Source organism: Condylura cristata, unplaced genomic scaffold, assembly GCF_000260355.1.
Source record: "Condylura cristata isolate star-nosed mole 26May11 unplaced genomic scaffold, ConCri1.0 scaffold00003, whole genome shotgun sequence".
Lineage (NCBI taxonomy): Eukaryota > Metazoa > Chordata > Mammalia > Eulipotyphla > Talpidae > Condylura > Condylura cristata.
The window spans coordinates 73386645-73403155 of NW_004567104.1; the positions used below are offsets into that span (position 1 = coordinate 73386645).

The following is a 16511-nucleotide window of genomic DNA, read 5'->3' on the forward strand; positions in this document are numbered from 1 at the left end:
GATTCCATGGAACTTCGCTTTCATCAGCCTCGGTGAAAGTAGCCCTAGCAGTGTAAATATGTATGATTAGAGTTTCTGATTTCACTGTGAGATCTCTGACTTTTGAGTGGCAAACAGATCCAGTCTTTTTGCTCATGGACTTTTTCTGTGGAGTTGTTAAAATGCAAAAGCTTTATTTTTGTTAGTGACGACACATTCATCACATTAGTGTCAGAGGATGGCGTGGAACCTGCTTCCCCACCAGCACTGCTTCCCTCCACGGGTCGCCAGCAGTGTCGGAGGGAGCGCCCCGCTCCCTGCCATACCCCACTTTCTGCTGCCCAGACCTAGTTGGCGGTCATGTGTGAACTGCTGGGCTTCCCAGTGCTTTGTTTTCCTTTTTCTTTTTCTGACAAGGTGGATATCAAAAATAGTTGCTGTGCAAAAGTTAGTAGTCTTCTTCAAGAAGAAAACCAATTCCTTTTCTAATACCCTGTGAAATTGCTTCATCCATTTCCTTGTTTTTAAGCCAAATGCCAGCAGAATGTACTGCTGCTTTTATCTAGTCATTTTGATATGTAAGTATTACTGCATTTTTAAAATATTGGGAAGTGGTTTTCCTAGTGTCCTGCCTCTTAGGCCTTGCCAGCTTTCTGTGAGGGGCCAGTGTGTGCACTGGGGTGTGTTGTGTCCGTGCACATTTGTCAGTTATGCTCTGACCAAAGGGGCTAGGAATGAAGGGGCTGGGTTCTTGGCAAGTCTTTTGCATTGTAAACTGATAGCCAGTGTACTTTAAGTCTTGACAAATTGGCTTCATCTCACCGAACAAATGTTTTAGTTTCAAGCAGAAAGTAGAATTTGGTATAAACCAGGTTGCTTCCATATTGAAAGTAATGCAATTAAAATTGTAGATTTAGGGTTGTTCACCACATGATTCTAACTTGACCATTCTAACCTACTGTACGCAACCTGATTTTAATAAAAATTGTAGACATGTGTGATCTGGTTTTATTGTGTTTTTTAAGGTGTTACTGTATTAAAAGTGAAAAAAGCAAATCTGCTAAAGAGCTGTCAGTGTTCATAACTGACTGTAAAATACACTGTTCTTTGTGTAATATGTGTGTTATTTTGCCAGCTGCTGCATTAGCCTTCGAAGTATTTGGAAAATTAAAGATGAATTACATTTCTTGCAAAGTATATTCCTTTCTGTGGTATTTTGTCCTGTAACTGAAGTACAGTAATTATTTTATGGAAATGTTAGCACCTCTGTACCAACTTTGAATAAAATGAAAAATTTACGTTCTGTGGCTGCGTATTTCCGAGTAAACTGGCTCCTCGCACCCTCTGTCTCGGGCCGGGGGAGGGCGTCCTCCTCCTGTCCCTGTCCTTGAAGGGCTCCAGCGGCCCCCGGCGGCGGCTGACGTCTCCCTGGGGCGCGCGCAGCTGCTGGCTGGGCGTTGACTTATAGGTAAACGTTGCCGAAGTAAAAATCTTCGTTTTTCTTTTCAGTCCTAATTTTGAAATAATTTCAAATTACAGGGAAGTTGTTAATGCTACGAAGAGGGGCCTCCCTCGTGACGCAGTGGTTAAAGTCTCGGCATTATCGCTCTATCGCCAGCTACTGAGTCCTGATTTTGATTCCCTGAGTTGGATGCCCGGCCAGGGGGTGACCCACGGGGCGCAGAGAACCACTCCTGTCTCCCCACAGCTCCCCTCAGCAGTGTGTTTCAGTAGATCTACTTGTTCGGCTCCCCACTCTGTCTCTGGTGAATCCCCTCACCCCACCTTCCAGCCTCCCCCACCCCTCTGGCCTGCTCTCCAGTTGTTGTATGCCTGGATAAATTAAATAAACCTTAAAGAAAAAGAGAATACTATGAAGAGCCCAGGCGTCGTCTTCATCCAGACCGAGCAGAAGTTAACATTGGGCTGCGTCTGCTTCGTCCCTCTCCACTCTCCAGTCTGCACGCTCCCCGGGTCCCACAGGCCAAGAGCATTCTGGCCTCTCAGTACACAGGTGGGGGTTGTTTCTGAAGGACAGTTTTTCCTAAAGGCACAGTGTAGTTACCAGAATCTGGAAAGCAGTAGCGTTACATTATTTTAATCCAGAGTCTTCATTCAGGTGATGCTGTTTCAGTGATGTCCTTTATAGCAGCAGATTTTCAAGCTCAGAACCAGTCCACTGCGTTATCTTCTAGGTCTGTCTCCTTTAAGCTGTGCAAGAGCAGTGATTATGCCAGCTCTCCGCGAGCTTCCCCTTTGGTCCCTTTATCAGTATGATCTCACTGGGTGGTTTCATTTAATAGTTTGTGACCGTCACTATCCTCACTATCCTGCGACTAGGGAAGCGCCCTGCAGGCTGGTCAGGTTGCTTTTGGGACTTGTCTAAATGCCCTCAGAGCAGGCATTTAGAAGGCGGTGGCCCTGAGAAGCCAGGTCAAGTCCTTGCACTGGGGCCTTGCACTGTGCAGTGCAGGGAGCTTCAGTTCACCCAGCACCAGAGCTACGCCCTTGAGCACCTCCGAGACCCAGCCACCTTTCTACCTCCAGCTTGTCTTTCTTCACCTTGACAACTCCTTAGCATTAACATTTTTTGCAGGTCTAAAACTGCCTTTACTCATTAGTTTGAAAGTTGGGCTGGAGGTAGGATTCGAGATGAAAAATGTTTTTCAGAAATTTGTAAGGTATTTGTAAGCATAAGACCATTTTTTCTCTTAGTCTCTGTTTTGAACTATCACAGTGATGGCCTCAGTAAGTTCTTTCCTTGTGCTGGGCAGCTTGGGTTCCTTCACCTGGGGTCATGGTTCTGCTCTGTTTCCTCCTTTTTGGAACCCCTGTTGGGCTTGCCAGATTGTTCAGTTGTCTCCTTTCTAGGCTGCAGGTGTTTTGAATGTTATATTTCAGCCTTTCTGAAGCCTGAAATAACTTTTTTAAACACTTCAAACAAAAATGTTTTCCAAAAAATTGTTTTGTTTTTTTTTTCAAAATTGCTGTCAGGTTTCTAATTGTTAAGAGAGAACCTTTGTTCCTTTTGTATAGCTGCCTGTTCTTGTTTCATGGCTGGCATATCCACTCATCTCTGATGCTGATATTTTTCTTAATGCATGTTTACTCTGGTTTTTCCTGTTGGTGTTTTGGTTATCTAATTACATTTAGTGAATGTGTGGGTGCTCTGAACCAGATGCCCCCTGAAGTGTGTTTGAACAGGGCAAACTCCCCAAAGAAGATTGTTAGTGATATTAAAGGGTAAAAGATTCAGGCCGTTCTTCTGGGAGCTATGCAGGGGGAGATAGGGATGTCACTTCTTTTTCTGAACCTGAGTGTGATGAATACCCCACTCTGACAGCTGCACCTGTGTCCTTCATTCCAGACTTCCCTCTGTTTTACCTCCTCTGCAGAAGAGACCCCCCTCCCCCGCCAACATGCATGTAGGGATTCTACTTGAACTCTGTGGCCATTTCTCTATTGTAGTCTCCCTCTTCACTCCCAGTGTTGACAAGTTTTCAGGAAATCTCCAGAGTAAATATGGTTGATTCTAGGTTTTCCCTATTGACTTTCTTCCATAAATTTATTGCTGTTACCTCCTTCCCTCCATTTTTGTAGAGTTGTTCCTTAAAACACCAAAAGACCATAGTGCTAGTTGGTTTTCAGGTGTGAGCATGTTTGGATGCTTTATTGAACCCACTTGACTGTAAGTCCTGTTGCCTACTCTCTACTGAGTGTGCGAAGGTTGAGATTTCACTGCCTGTCGCCCACTTCTCTTTCCTAAGAGAACAAGTTAATGACCAGACGAAGCACAATTGGAGCTTTAAAATTATTCTCACTTCCTTAAGTGCAATGTAGTAATTGTTCCCATTTGAAGGGGCCTTGAAGTGGAAGATTGGATTTTGCTCTGGCTTTCTGGCCCGTGGGATCTTCTCAGGGTGGTGTCCAGCGTGCGCTCGGTCCAGGACACCGAGCAGATGTGCAGGCGGGGCTGGTGATGGATCATTGCTCTTTGTGGTGGTGAAGTATCCTGTAACCTGGCCTCATCCCTGGCATGGTAGGCCCTGAGCCATTGCTCTTGGTTCCTTTGAGCCTCTGGGTGTGGGGGAGCAGTCTCTTCGGGTCTTTGTCACCTGCTTAGTATACATAGCCTTGTCTTATGTTTCTGCTTAAAGATGCCTCAGTTACTGTTTGTTGATCTGTAAGCAGGGAGTGTGAGGTCAGCAGTACCAGGTGCCTACCTGGTAGGATCTTATTTTGGGACACGGATTCCTCAGGCTCCCAGGAGGGCACGTCAGCCCTGCTTTGGGGCCATCTTAAATGGCAGACTCACCAGCAAAAAGCATAGTCTTACTTCTCCTTGAGTCGGTGACTTGGTGCAATCCCTTCTTCCTTCCTAATTGAAGTCATCTTCCCATTTGTTCTTTGACTCTGGTAGTCAACAGATAATATTTACGGAACACATCCTGTGTGCCAGGCCCATGCACCTGCAGCATCGGAGAAAGCTAAGGGGTAGCCTTGAAGAGCCAGTTTGGGAGGGGGCTGGAGTCCTAAATTACACTTCCAGGCTGTAGGCGGGGTAAATGAAGTAGAGGTGGGATTGGAGGAAAAGCCACCTCCCCTAGAAAGAGCTGAGTCTCAGTGTTCTCTGCATTCGCGTCCCCTCAGCTCTCTGCTGCTCCAGCCTTCCTCCGTGCCCTGCAGAGCAGAGCCAGCTCTGACGGGCCTTCCTCAAGTCTGTGGGCACTTTTGGTCTGTTGACTCACAGGATAGGCAAACTTGATTCGTGGCCAAAAACCGAGTTTCTGATTCCACCAGGGAGTATTTTAAAAAATCGCTCTTAGCCCACACCCAAATAATACTTTTGTTAGACTATCCACTGACGTGTAGAAGGTTCACGAGCTCTAAAATAAACATGTATGTTCCTTTTGCCTCTACTATCAAAATACTTGATGAGTCTTTCTTCCCCTGGTCTCCCTGTCCTTCCAGTGCCTCCCCCCCTCCCCCCCATCCCCGCCTTGTTTGAGGGGTTGAAATAGGAGGCGGAGGCAGGGGCTGGACCCTGCTGGAGGAGCTGCTAGGCAAGGCCCTGTCCACCTGACTCCCTGCTTGCTATCAGTTTCCTGCGCTTTGGCATTTCATTGCTTGCTGCCATAGTAACCAGGACTCCTGCCAGTCTTCCTGTTTCCCATCTTTTATTCATCTGTAAATGCATCTGGGTGGGGGTGGGGGAATGACTAGAAATGGAAAACTCCCAATAAGCAGGCCGAGATTCCGGAATGTCTTCAGGACTGGGAGCCTGGGTAGCTCAGAGTGGGCAGCCTTTCCAGGCCTGGCGCAGTCACCTGGTGGGCATGAAACTGCCTCTGCTACTCAGGCTGCATCTTCACCAGGAGGGAAGGGGCCTTCCCTTCCTTGAATCAGAGGCTGGGGAGATCTTTGTTGAAGTTCACTTGTGAACTGCAAATTCATTTGTGTTTGGAGTGATGACGAGAAGCCCAACTTCCTGGGTCCCACATTTGTCAGCAAGAGCTGGGGAGCTTTAACAGTGTCCAAGGCTTTGGAGCGCCAGGCCAGCTGAATTGACATACTAGGGAGCGAGGTGGAGCCATCCCATCACCCGGGCTCCCAGGTGCCCAGCCGCTAAGGGCCCTCTGCCGACTCTGCCTTTCCCTTCACCAAAGGAACAGTGGCTCAGGTGCAAGTGAACCCCCATATTTGTCCTTCAGTGACACCTGCACTGGGCCTTGATGTGAGGGCTCAGAAACAAACGGGTTGATTAAGGAACAAAGCTACTCTGCGCTGACTCGCAATCACCGTGACGCGGCACCTTCCCCAGAGCTGGGCCCGGGGATGCCTTTCACTGCGTGGCTGGCGCCTTGAACTGGCTTCAGACCCTTCAGGTGCCAGTGCTGGTGATGGTGGTCAGGATGGCCCACCTCAGGGGTCCTCTCGTGGGTGTCCCCCGCCTTTAAGCCAAATCCCAGTTTGAGACGTAGGCACTCTACCCACCCTCGGCCGAGTCACCGTGTCTGCCCGGAGCTTGCATCACTCCTTGAGCCCCGGGGCTGTAGAGCTCACGTGAGGAACTGAGGCAGAGACCTGCTCGCCCAGTTCCTGCACACTCGCGTTCGCAGATGCTTTTCCTTAGTTTCTCCAGTGTTCATGCACCTGGGCGGCCCGGAAGGAAGCTCGGGAGCTGCTTTCAGGTGGTGGGAAGCCGCTGAGAAGCACCTGCTGCCTGCCCGGAGTGGTTGGCATCGTGGTGGATGAGATTCGGGCGCAAGAGCACGTGCTGTCTCGAGGCCCTATGCACTGTTGAGTGTTACGAGTTTGTGGGCAGAATTCCTTTTTCCTGCCCAAAGCCTATCCGTTCTGGTAGCACCTGTGGGTGTCACGCAGTGAAGAAAGTCAGGGTTGGTGTCTGAGCGGAGAGTGAGGTGCTCGGGGGCCACAGAGGCAAACTCCACACACCACGGCGTCCTCAGGGCTTGACCAGCCAGACTGGGGTCTGCTGGACTCGGAGCCCGGGAGTGGCCTCGATGACCCAGACCCCGCCGTGGGGACGCCATTGCGCCTCGGTGGCCAGGCTCGTGGCCCCATCTGTGCCGCACCGAGTTCCTGCTGGCTTCCTCACCCGTCCTCACAGGGCAGGGGCAGCGCAGTCTGTCTGCCCGGCCGGAGTCACAGACCCGCCTCCAGCGTGGTGGCAGGGACCCGGAGACGCCGGCTGGCTGTGTGCTCACAGAGCCGTGCCTGCAGGGCGGGACGTGGCGCGGCGGGCCCCGGACATCGAGACCTGCGTCTGCCCCCTCCATCTTTCCTGGGAAGGCCTGTGTGACCCGAGAGTGTAGGACAGCGTGGCCCTCCAGGCAGCCTGTGGTAGTCCTGCCCTGCCAGAGTCAGCAGCGGGTGTTGATACTTTCCTGTATCCTTGGCAGGTAGCTCTTCCCTTTTTTTTTTTTTTTCTTTTGGACAGAAGAAAATCTTTTATTTCACAATCTCTGGCTTCAGAAAAGGGGGCTCTGTGTTTCAAACTGAACACTTGGAATTTAAACAAGACGACGTATTGAGATCGACTCCACTTGAACCAGGTAAAATTGAAATTAAAATTACGACTTGGGAAGCTAATCAGAGGACTCATCAGCCAAGGTTTTTTTTAAACCTTGCCCGTTCTTTATGTGGGTGGACGCTCGCCAGCTTACCGTAAGTTCCTTGATGCCTCCCAGGCAGGTCGCCGCCACGGCACGGCAGCGGGCCCGGTGTGGCGGAGGGGCGTCTGTGAATCCGTGGCACTGCCGTGAGCCGCTGACGCTTGGGAAGACGCCGTCTCTGCAGATGAGAACGGGCAGGTGCGCACCTGCTCGTGCCCGCGAGGCTTGACCCGTCTGTTTTCAGGACATTTCTGTGTTCAATACATCAACTTCTGATCTTCAGCGAGGACTTTTTAAAACTCCACATAGGCCACAATGTGAAGGGAAACGGGAATGCCGTCAGCCTCCACCTGCGCCGCGGGGGCCCGCACTCTGCGCGGGTCCTGGGCGGGCCCTGGGCGGGGGCTCCCGCGCTCCCTGCGGTCTTGGCTCGCGTCTGGTCCACCCCCCCTTCCCCTGGGTCTCCGGGCGGCGTGGGCCCCTTTCCTAGCCACCCCAGCCGTGACTGTCCCTTCCCTGGCTGCGCCCGGGCTCCTGTCACTCAGGGTGGCGCCGCTCAGCCACTGGCTGGTGTGTGCTTCTCCAGCCGCACTGCCTCGGCCCCCGCTCCCGTGCGGGGTCCCCGCCTCTGCGCCGCTCACGCCTCTGCCCTGGAAGCCTCGCCCGGCCGGGTCCTCCCTGTGCTGCCCCCTCCCAGGCCTCTCCCTCGTTTCTGAGAGACGTGCCTGGCCGTCCCTGGCCTGTGAGTGCCTTTTCTGTTGGCTTCTCGGACCCCGGAGCCCTCGCCAGCCCCCGAGTGATCGTGCGCCCCGAGGTTCTCTGTCCGTGGCCTCTCCCGCTCCTGCGGGCCCTCTGCGCCCATGACTGCCGTGTGCAGTTCAGCCTGCCGCGAGCCCCCGCGGGCACCGCCGGGTCAGCCCAGAGAGCCGCGGGCATCCCGGGCACCAGCATCCTAACCGCCCTCGTAGGGGGCCCCCAGCCTGCTTCCCCGGATTCCCTTAAGCTGTCTGGCAGTTCTTTCCGGCTCTGACGTCATGTTTTGGGGCTCCTCTCGGGAAGCCCTTGTGCCAGCCGAGCATGCCGCTTCTGCCCCGCGCCCCGGGCCGCGGGCGCACTGTCTGCCTCTGGGCCGTGGACGCAGGTGTCTGCGTGGGTGGGTCAGAGTGCCGGCCAGTGCCGGCCCCTGGGGGCAGGCCTCACTCGTCCTCCCCGCTTGGGTTCTCTCTCCCGGTTTCTCTGGGGACAGACAGCCTCTGGTCTTGTGGGATGACCGCCCCCGTCCTGCCCAGGGGCACACTGCTTGGAGCCCTGAGTGTCGTCAGGGGAACGGGGCCCTCCGCTGCGCCCCTGGGCCCGAGCCTAGCTCTGCAGCGCCCACGAGCGACCTGGCGTCCCCGCCATCACGCCTCTGGGTTAAGTTTATGCTGCTGTCCCCGAGCACGCGCCACCAGCAGGCCGCCGGGACGGGACTGAGCGGCGGCGTCCTTCTGGCTCGCGTTGACTCTGCTGTTTTTTCTGTTTTTTCTTTTTTAAAACGGTAACGGAACCCCCAGCCAGAGACCGCTGCGGCTTTGAAACGCACACTGGAAGCCCTGATGGACAGAGGGGCCATCGTGAGGACCTTGGAGAACCTGGGGGAGCGAGCCCTCCCCTACAAGATGCGCGCCCACAGCCAGCAGCACAGCAGAGGAGGGTACGTTCCCCGGCTCCCGTGCAGGCGGGCTGCGGGCTGCGGGCTGCGGCGGAGTGTTAGCTGTCTCAGGACGGTGCCCAGCGCGGGTGCCGGGGAGTGCCCAGGGCCCTCTCGCGGTGCAGCGTCAGGAGTGGGGTGCCCTGCTGTTCCCGCGCACGCCTGCCTGCCGGCCGGGCTGCCGGGCCAGAACTGAGCGGCTTCGTCGTTCTGGCTGGCGTTGGCTCCGGTGAGCGTGAGCTGGCGCCCGTCTGGGACCGAGCTTCGGTGGGGGGCAGCCTGGCCCCGCAGCCGGAGCCCCGTCGTTCCCTGGTGTTCTCCAGCTTGGGCCTTTGAGGACTCCAGGGAGCAATACTCAGAGCGTGCTTGGTAAACGTGGGGTTGCAGATGTCGAGAAACGGGGGAGAGACAAAGGCCAGGCGATTTCAGTCAGGCGGAGCAGAGAGAAACAAGGGGCAGACAAAGCCAGCCCAAAAGGAAAGCCTGGAGGTCTGACTGGAGGGGGCGGGGAGGCTGGCCTCGGGGCGCCGCCTCTGATGGGAGCCTGAGCTTCTGGGTCACACAGTGCCGCGTACCAGCGTGCCCTGACAAACGGAAAGGAGATGGGCTTCTTGGCCGAAGTGTCATCCGCCCCCCAGCCACCACATGCTCGTCATGGAGTTTTTTCTCACGTGTATGCAGCTGCTTCCTCAGATACAGGGCAGAGCTTTGATTCTGTCGTAATAATTCTCTTAGAGAAATTCCTGAGACCAGTTTGCTGTGTTGGTTGAGGCTTCCCTAAGCCACAGTTTCTGGTGTAAAGGAAGAATCTTAACTCATTTTTGCGCTTTCTGGAGGTAGGTGGCGGGGGAACCCAGTGTGCACGGCCCCGAGCGAGTCACTTGGCGTCTCTGGCCCCCACCTCGGACACGGACCCCAGCGGCCATTCTCCCACCCCAGGGCCATGGGTCGGCGTGGTCCTGAGACGCTGCCGTGGAAGTGCTGTGGCCACGCCGCTCTGGTGCAGACCCCATTTTCCTGCAGCACCCTGTTCTGTGCTAGGTGCAGCTGGCTTCTCGAGAACACCTCTGAAGAGGGCGCTGAGGCGTTGCCAGGCAACGAGCAGACACAGCGGCCAGTCCCCGCGGCCGCCCGTTGGTGGGCCGGGTGGGGCAGCGGGGGGAGCTGGCGTTCGTGTGACGTGCCACGAAGAGCTCGGCTGTGGCAGCCAGGCGATGAGTCTTTTGCCACCTTTAAGGAGCGTGTAGGATGTGGTCAAGCCCTGAAAGAGAGAGAGCGCTTCTCAGGGAAGCTCTGAACAAGAGAGGAAGTATGGGGCGCGCGGTCCCTGCCCCCCAGTGCGGGCCTGGCAGGTCCTGGGCGGGCGGGGAAGCCCCGCCCGCCCCCCGGCCTGCTCTGGCCCTGCCAGGACCGTGTCCCACCGGGGCTGTGCCGCCGCCTCGTTCCCTGGCCCAGCAGGCTTTGCTTCTGGGCGTTGACTCGCAGGCGCCCCGCGCGTTGCAGCCGCGCCCTTGACTGGGTTGTGTGTCGTCTGCGCGTGATGGTGCGGTTGGTGGCGCCCAGCCCCTGGGGGAGGCAGCATCTTCCGCTTGTCTTCAGGAATCTTTTATTTCAGCTTATATTTTCAGAACTGTGTCCTCTGAAACTCTAGCTACACAGATACACTCCACCGGCAGTGGCGTGTGTGCGTGTGTGAGAGCCAAAGGCCCTGTCCTGTGGACACGCCGCAGGCCCCGCGTAGTGTGCAAATGGCGGCAAGCCTGCCTCCGAGCGGCCTCGCATTGTGCTTGCCGTGGTACCGCTGGTCGCTGTTCTTCGTGGTGGTGAGCGAGCTGGACTGCTGGGTGGTTTGGGGCCACCTGATGGAGATGAGGATTGCGTGGTATCGGGCGTCTGCAGTGTGAGCCCCGGGGGCGGTTGCCTGATGGCTCGGCTGCCGTCCGCCCTGGCACCAGCCGGGGGATGCTGGCCTCAGGCGTGGTTCACGGCAAGCGCTCTGCGTGCGCCGCGGGAAGCCTCCGGAAGCCTCCGGAAGCCTCCGGAAGCGGGTCGCAGCCAGGGTGTGCTGGGCCGAGGGCGTCCACGGAGCTGGCAAGAAGAAACGGAGTGGCCCTCCCTGGTGGCACCACGGGTTAGGACGCAGCACTGCAAGCGGGTGCAGCTGCTTCAGTGCGAGTTCGATCCCCGCCCCGGAGGTGACCCACCGGGCGTGGCAGACCTCTCCTGTCTCCCCTCTGCTTCCCGCTCTGGCTCTGAAGCTCCCACCGCCCCTGCACCTCTGGCCTGTACCCCAGCTCTGTATGGATAAATAAATAAATCATTAAAAAAAAGAAGAAGAAACAGAGTAGACTTGCCTGATGGGAACTCAGCACTCAGAAGAGCGACTGTTCCAGAACAGTCCTGAGGCCTGGCCACTAGCTGTGGCTTGGCGAGGCACTGACTTGGGATCCAGGCGGCGCGTGAGGGCCGGAGCTTAGCTGCTCCGAGGAGCCGGACGCCCGAGAGCCGCCCTCCCGCTGCTGCTGGCATAGGTGCTGGCTGCTTCTACGTTTTCTGGGAAGAAATGGCTTGTCCCGTGTGTCCCTGGGTCTCGAGGTGGCCCTTAGTGGTGTCGTGGCTCTGATGTCGTGGCTCTGATGTCAGCTGCCTCAGGGATTTGCCTGAGTCTGCTAACCCAGGCCCCTCCCAGGCCCACGCCGTCAGCCCCACCCGGCCCCGGCTGATGCCACCCCTCTGTCCCAGTGACTCCGTCTCATGGGGGGCTCTCTCCACCGCGCTCCAGCCTCCCCTCCTCCCCAGAGTCCTGCTCCTGCCTCACTGGACCTGAAAGAAAGGTGAGGCCAGCAGCGCTTCCCGGCTGCCCGAGCCACGGGCCGGAAGACGCGGTGCCCGGCGGTGTTACTTGGCGTCTGGTGGCCAGGTTGAGCCTCAGACGCGCGGCGCTGAGCCCGTGTTTGTACTTGTCGGTCTGCCTTGCTAGGCGGGCCCGCCTGCCCGTGGGACAGCGTCCTGACGGCCCCCGGGCGCTTCCTGAGCACAGTCTGCGAGGGCCGCAATCGGTGGGTCGGTCCTACACAGCTGGGCACCATGGACAAACTTGGTTTAAAAAAAAAGCTGCTCTGCGTGCCACCCGCTGGCAGGTGGAGCCTGGTGACCTTTGTCGGGCACGGGACTGTCAGTGCTGCAGCGCGCACTGAGACTTCTCCCCGGGGCGGTCACCGCTGCATCAGTGCTGCGAATTCAGGAAGCTGACCAGGTGACCCTGTGCTGCTTGGACAGGTCAGGGTGGAAGAAGCTGGGCTTAGGGACCAGCTTCCCTGGTGGCCGCGACTGGAGACCACGGGGGCATGAACCAGGCGGGTGGGGGGTGAAGAAAGCCTGGGGTTTGGTCTGCTTTGGCCTGGGAGGTCCCTAGAGGCCCCGTGTTTCACGGGGGCTTGTCTTGGGTTGTAGAACATTCCTACAGCTTGTCTGCAGTCTGACGGGGGAGCGTCACGTGTGCAGAAGAGGGCAGTGGGCCCGCCAGGAGGGTTGTGGGGGGTGGCATTTCCCTGATCTCCGTGCCCTCTCCAGGCTCTGGTCTTTCTCCAGGCTGCGCCGGCCGTCCCAGGCTCTCTCCACTAGAGGGGGCTGGGCCGAGGCTGGGAGTGGAGCCTGGTGCAGAGGAGGCCCTCAGCCTGCCGGCTGGGAGCGTGCAGCCCCCGGCTTGCTGTGCCGATTCCACCGCGCTGGCCGGCCCGGGCCCTCCTGAAGGCACGCAGGAGTGCTGCTGACATGGCCTGGGCCTGTTGGGTCCTTTCTCGAGCTGTGTGTTTTAATGTGGGTGGGGGCTTGCCGCGGGCTGGGCTGTGCTGGCCGGCAGGAAAGATGCCCTTCTGTTTACGGGTAAGCAGAATGATAAAAATAACTAGCTCTGTGGTGAATCAGTGGAATTTTACCGACTCCCTCCCCAAATGTGTCTGCAGCTTACTCCGAGGGAGCTGGCGTGCACAGGCCGCCCTTCCAGCGCCGCGGCCTGTTCTCCCGTTAGTCGCTCATGTCCCGGTTCTCGGGCTTTCCTGCCAGCAGTCTCCAGGCCAGCCCCGGCCTGACCACGAGCCGTGGGCAGCTCTGCTGCAGAGACTGGTGGCTGTGCGCCAAGATTTCTGAGGTTCTGCAGCAGGTTTAGTGGTTTTCAGATGCCTGAGTCCCATCTGACATAAAAAGAAATGGGGCTTTTCTGTGCAGAGGATCTGTGCATTTGAAGGGAATAATCAACTGCCTGGTAGTTCAGGAGAGCGTGGCATTCAGATGCCTCCCGACTCCTACCTTTGAGAAGGCTGGCAAGAGGCTTCCTGGCTTCAGATCCCTCCAACCCCTCCCCCGGCCCCCGGTTCCTCTGCCCCCACCCACTTGAGCCACTGAGTACTTCAGTGGAAATTTCCACTTGTCTGCTGGGGGAGGGGTGAGTGTGAGTAAGTGTGTGACTGTGAGAGACAGAGACAAAGAACATAAATCCAGGCAATTGCTTTTTATGGAAAAGTTGTAAATACAGGCTTAAGACAGCTGAAGTAAAAAAGACCACCTCTGCCTGCGGGGCGCCGCTGGAGGACACCTCCTGCACCCCTGGGTCGCCTGAGCAGGCTGCATAGCCAGGGGCCAGCCAGGCCCGGGCAGGCCAGGTGCTCTGAGGGGCTTTCCTTCCCAGTCGAGGGACGGACGAGGGACGTATGTCCTGGGCAGGTGCCGATGCCTGTGGGGTTCAGCCTTGGGGGTGTGTCTGGAGAAGCACAAGAGAAGCGCAGGGAGGGCAGATGATCCCCTGGGAGACAGTGTGGAAGGTTCTAGCAGGGAAACAGTTGTCTGTCCTGCAGCTTCTGGGAGTTGGGAAGTGCAGCCTGTGCCCAGCCCCCTCGGCCGGCCCTGCTTCTGAGCGCGGTGCTGCTGCTCTGCGGGAAGAAGCTTGGGCAGAGCTGCTTTCTCCTTGCAGGCCAGTGCTTCTCTCGGAGCCCCCGCGGCGGCGGGACGCGCCCAGCCCCGGGCTGCTGAGTCAGAGACCCTGCGAGGGGCGGAGGGAGGCTGGCCGGTGGCCGGCCCCGTCTGCTGTGCCCTGCGCCCGAGCGGGCGGTGGGCCGCAGAGACGGACGCACCCTCTCCCCGGGTTTCGCCCTGGTGTTTCCGTGCCGCCTCGCTGGCCGGGGTGGGAGGAAGCGGACCCCGGCTTCTCGTGGTTGCGGGCCCAGGGGTCGCTGAGGTTTGCCCGCAGGAGATGCCCGCTTACCACGAGAGCGCGGGCCTTCGCGGCCGGACAAGGCAGCGAGAGGGAGGGCGTCGGGGTCTTTCCGTGTGGGGGCCGCCTGGCCTGCCGGCAGCTGGCCGACCTGTCCCGCCCCTCTGCTTGGGTCCCTGCGGGCGGGCGGCGGGGGGAGGCCGGGCTGAGGTGGCGCCTCCTCGGGGTGGTGACTGCAGGGAAATCCGCCCTCCGGCCACGTCCCGTCTGTTTTGGTGGCGTTTCCTCCTTGCGGAAGTGTCCACAGTGGGAGAGGAACGTGGGGGCAGACGTGGTCTTGCCCACTTGAGCGGCCACAGACCAGCAGGTCGCAGTAGGGAGTGGCGGTCACGCGAAGGCTCCTGCCTCCCCGGCGCAGCCGAGGCCCGGCCCCGCACAAGCCCCGAGGGCGCAGTATCTGGCCTCGCCCTTGGTGTCCGAGTCCGCTGGGTTTCCATGGGAAAGTTAGAGCCGGTTTGCCCGTGTCTTGCCCAGCAGTCTCCTGCGTTTGTTGGGGACCCTCCTGAGTCTGTAGGTCCGCGCGGAGAGCACGGACATGAGTAACTTCGGGGGTCCCGCCCCCAGCGAGGCGCAGCTGTCCATTCAGGGGCTGTCTGCCCCTGGGCCAGCACTGCCGGCGACCTTCCCCCGGGCCTGTGCCCACGGAAGGCCGCGGTCAGGGGCCGCAGAGGCCTTTCTCCTCGAGCCGCTTGTATTTCGCAAGGAATGTCACCTGCGCTGTCCCACCGCTTGCAGATTTCTGCCTTGCGCCGCGGTCAGCCACTCTGTCCTCTTCGGGTGCTGGTCGTGTGTCAGCCGCTCGGCAGGCCCACGGCGCCGCGGCCACGGCCTCGGGGCCCTCTGCTCTGCGCTGGGCTCCGGAAGCCCTTTCTGAGCGCCCTTCTCTTTGACGCAGCGCCTGAGCCTTCTTACCCCGGCCTCGGCCTGCCGCGGCCCCGCCCCCGCCCTATGCTGACTGTTGCTTTTGTCTTCGAGTGTCCGTGTGCATCCCGCTCTCGTTGGGTAGAAGTTTCCGGAAGCGTCGGGCCGGCCGTGGTGGTGACTGCCCACGTCCGCATCCTGGTTCTGCTGGTCGCCCGCCGCCGCGGCTGCCCCGCTGCGGTCGCGTCGCCTGTGGCCTCCCGCTAGGAATCTCGTCTCCCGGGCGGTTTTCTGGCGCCGAAGCCTGCTTCGACGGGTGTCCTGCAGCCACCGGGCCGTCCTCTGACCAGCGCTGTTTTCTGTCCTTGTCGTCGCCACTCGAAGGACGTCCCTCGAGGCTTGGCTGGGTGGCTGATCGCTCGGGAAGTGTTCTCGGGAGTTTGGACCTTTGTGTGGGACCACACAAAATGCCTCCTCCTCCTCCTCCTCTTCTCTCCAACTTCCTTCCCTGCTGACCTGTCCGTCTGCAGCTGCGTGAGATTTTCACCCTCCGTGCTGCCAGCCCCGCCCTCAGATGTTTGTGCGGTGCTGCCCGGTCAGGCCTGGCTCCCAGAGCCGAGGAGGACGCTGCTTCAGGGTGGTCACGGGTGGTGGGGGCGGGGTGGCAGGTGCCGTCGGACGGCGGCGCAGAGAGGGACGGGTTACGCGCGCTCCGCGAACACGGGCGCAGGAGCAGTGCGCGTGGAGACTCGAGTGGGGACTCGCCAGGGAGAGGGGCGCGCCGGGACAGTGAGGGCGTCCCAGGGTCGTCTCCCAGCGGGCACCGAGCCTCAGGTGGGCTGGACGCCGCCCCTGGACCGCGGGCGGGCGGGCGGTCGGAGCAGGCAGTTCCCGGGGGCGGGGGTGTCGGGCGCGGGCCGCCTCCTGCCGCTGCCCGTGAGGGTGTGGGCCCTTAAGGCCAGTGACCGCAGGAGCTGCCGGCCGCGTGCGCTGATCCGAGGGGCGGTCAGTTCTTCCCTGCGATTTCTTTTTGTGCCTTGTCGGTTCTTAAAATCTTGGTCAAGCCCCAGGCCCTGCTCATTCCGTTTCCTTTTCTGTGATTTGGCTGACGGTTCTTGCCTCATCTCCAGGGGCATTGTGAGGTCGCTTGTAAAATCCTCTGGGAAAATTAGAAGTGCTAGTAGCTGGGCTCACGAGAGTAGAAAGCGCCAGAACCCAGCCACGGCAGTGCAGATTCTGCCCACGTCACTTTACGTGTCCCCGTACGTGATGTCATGGTGCCTCTCTGCCACCACAGTGCGACTCAGGTTCTCCCGAGAGTGTAAGGGGACGGGCAGGGGCAAGCGAGGCGGGGACACAAGGTGGGGAACGCACCGTGCGCGTCTGCGCTGGGCGGCCGTGTGTGTGCCTGTGTGCATACGTGCTTGTGTGCATACGTGCCTGTGTGCGTGCGTGTGCCTGTGTGCATACGTGCCTGTGTGCATACGTGCCTGTGTGCGTGCGTGTGCCTGTGTGCATACGTGCCTGTGCGTGCGCGTGTGCCTGTGTGCATACGTGCCTGTGTGCATACGTGCCT

General features: G+C 58.5%; 1 protein-coding gene across 2 annotated transcripts in view; it reads left to right on the forward strand.

Moving 5' to 3' along the window:
• MRPS6 (mitochondrial ribosomal protein S6) overlaps window positions 1-16511 on the forward strand; it is a 47028-nt gene that overhangs the window by 26795 nt on the left and 3722 nt on the right. For both annotated transcript variants that reach the window (XM_012732366.1, XM_012732369.1), the window contains exon 2: window positions 8669-8808. In XM_012732366.1, the coding sequence (XP_012587820.1) occupies window positions 8669-8808 (140 nt within the window). The remainder of the gene's footprint in view (window positions 1-8668; window positions 8809-16511) is intronic.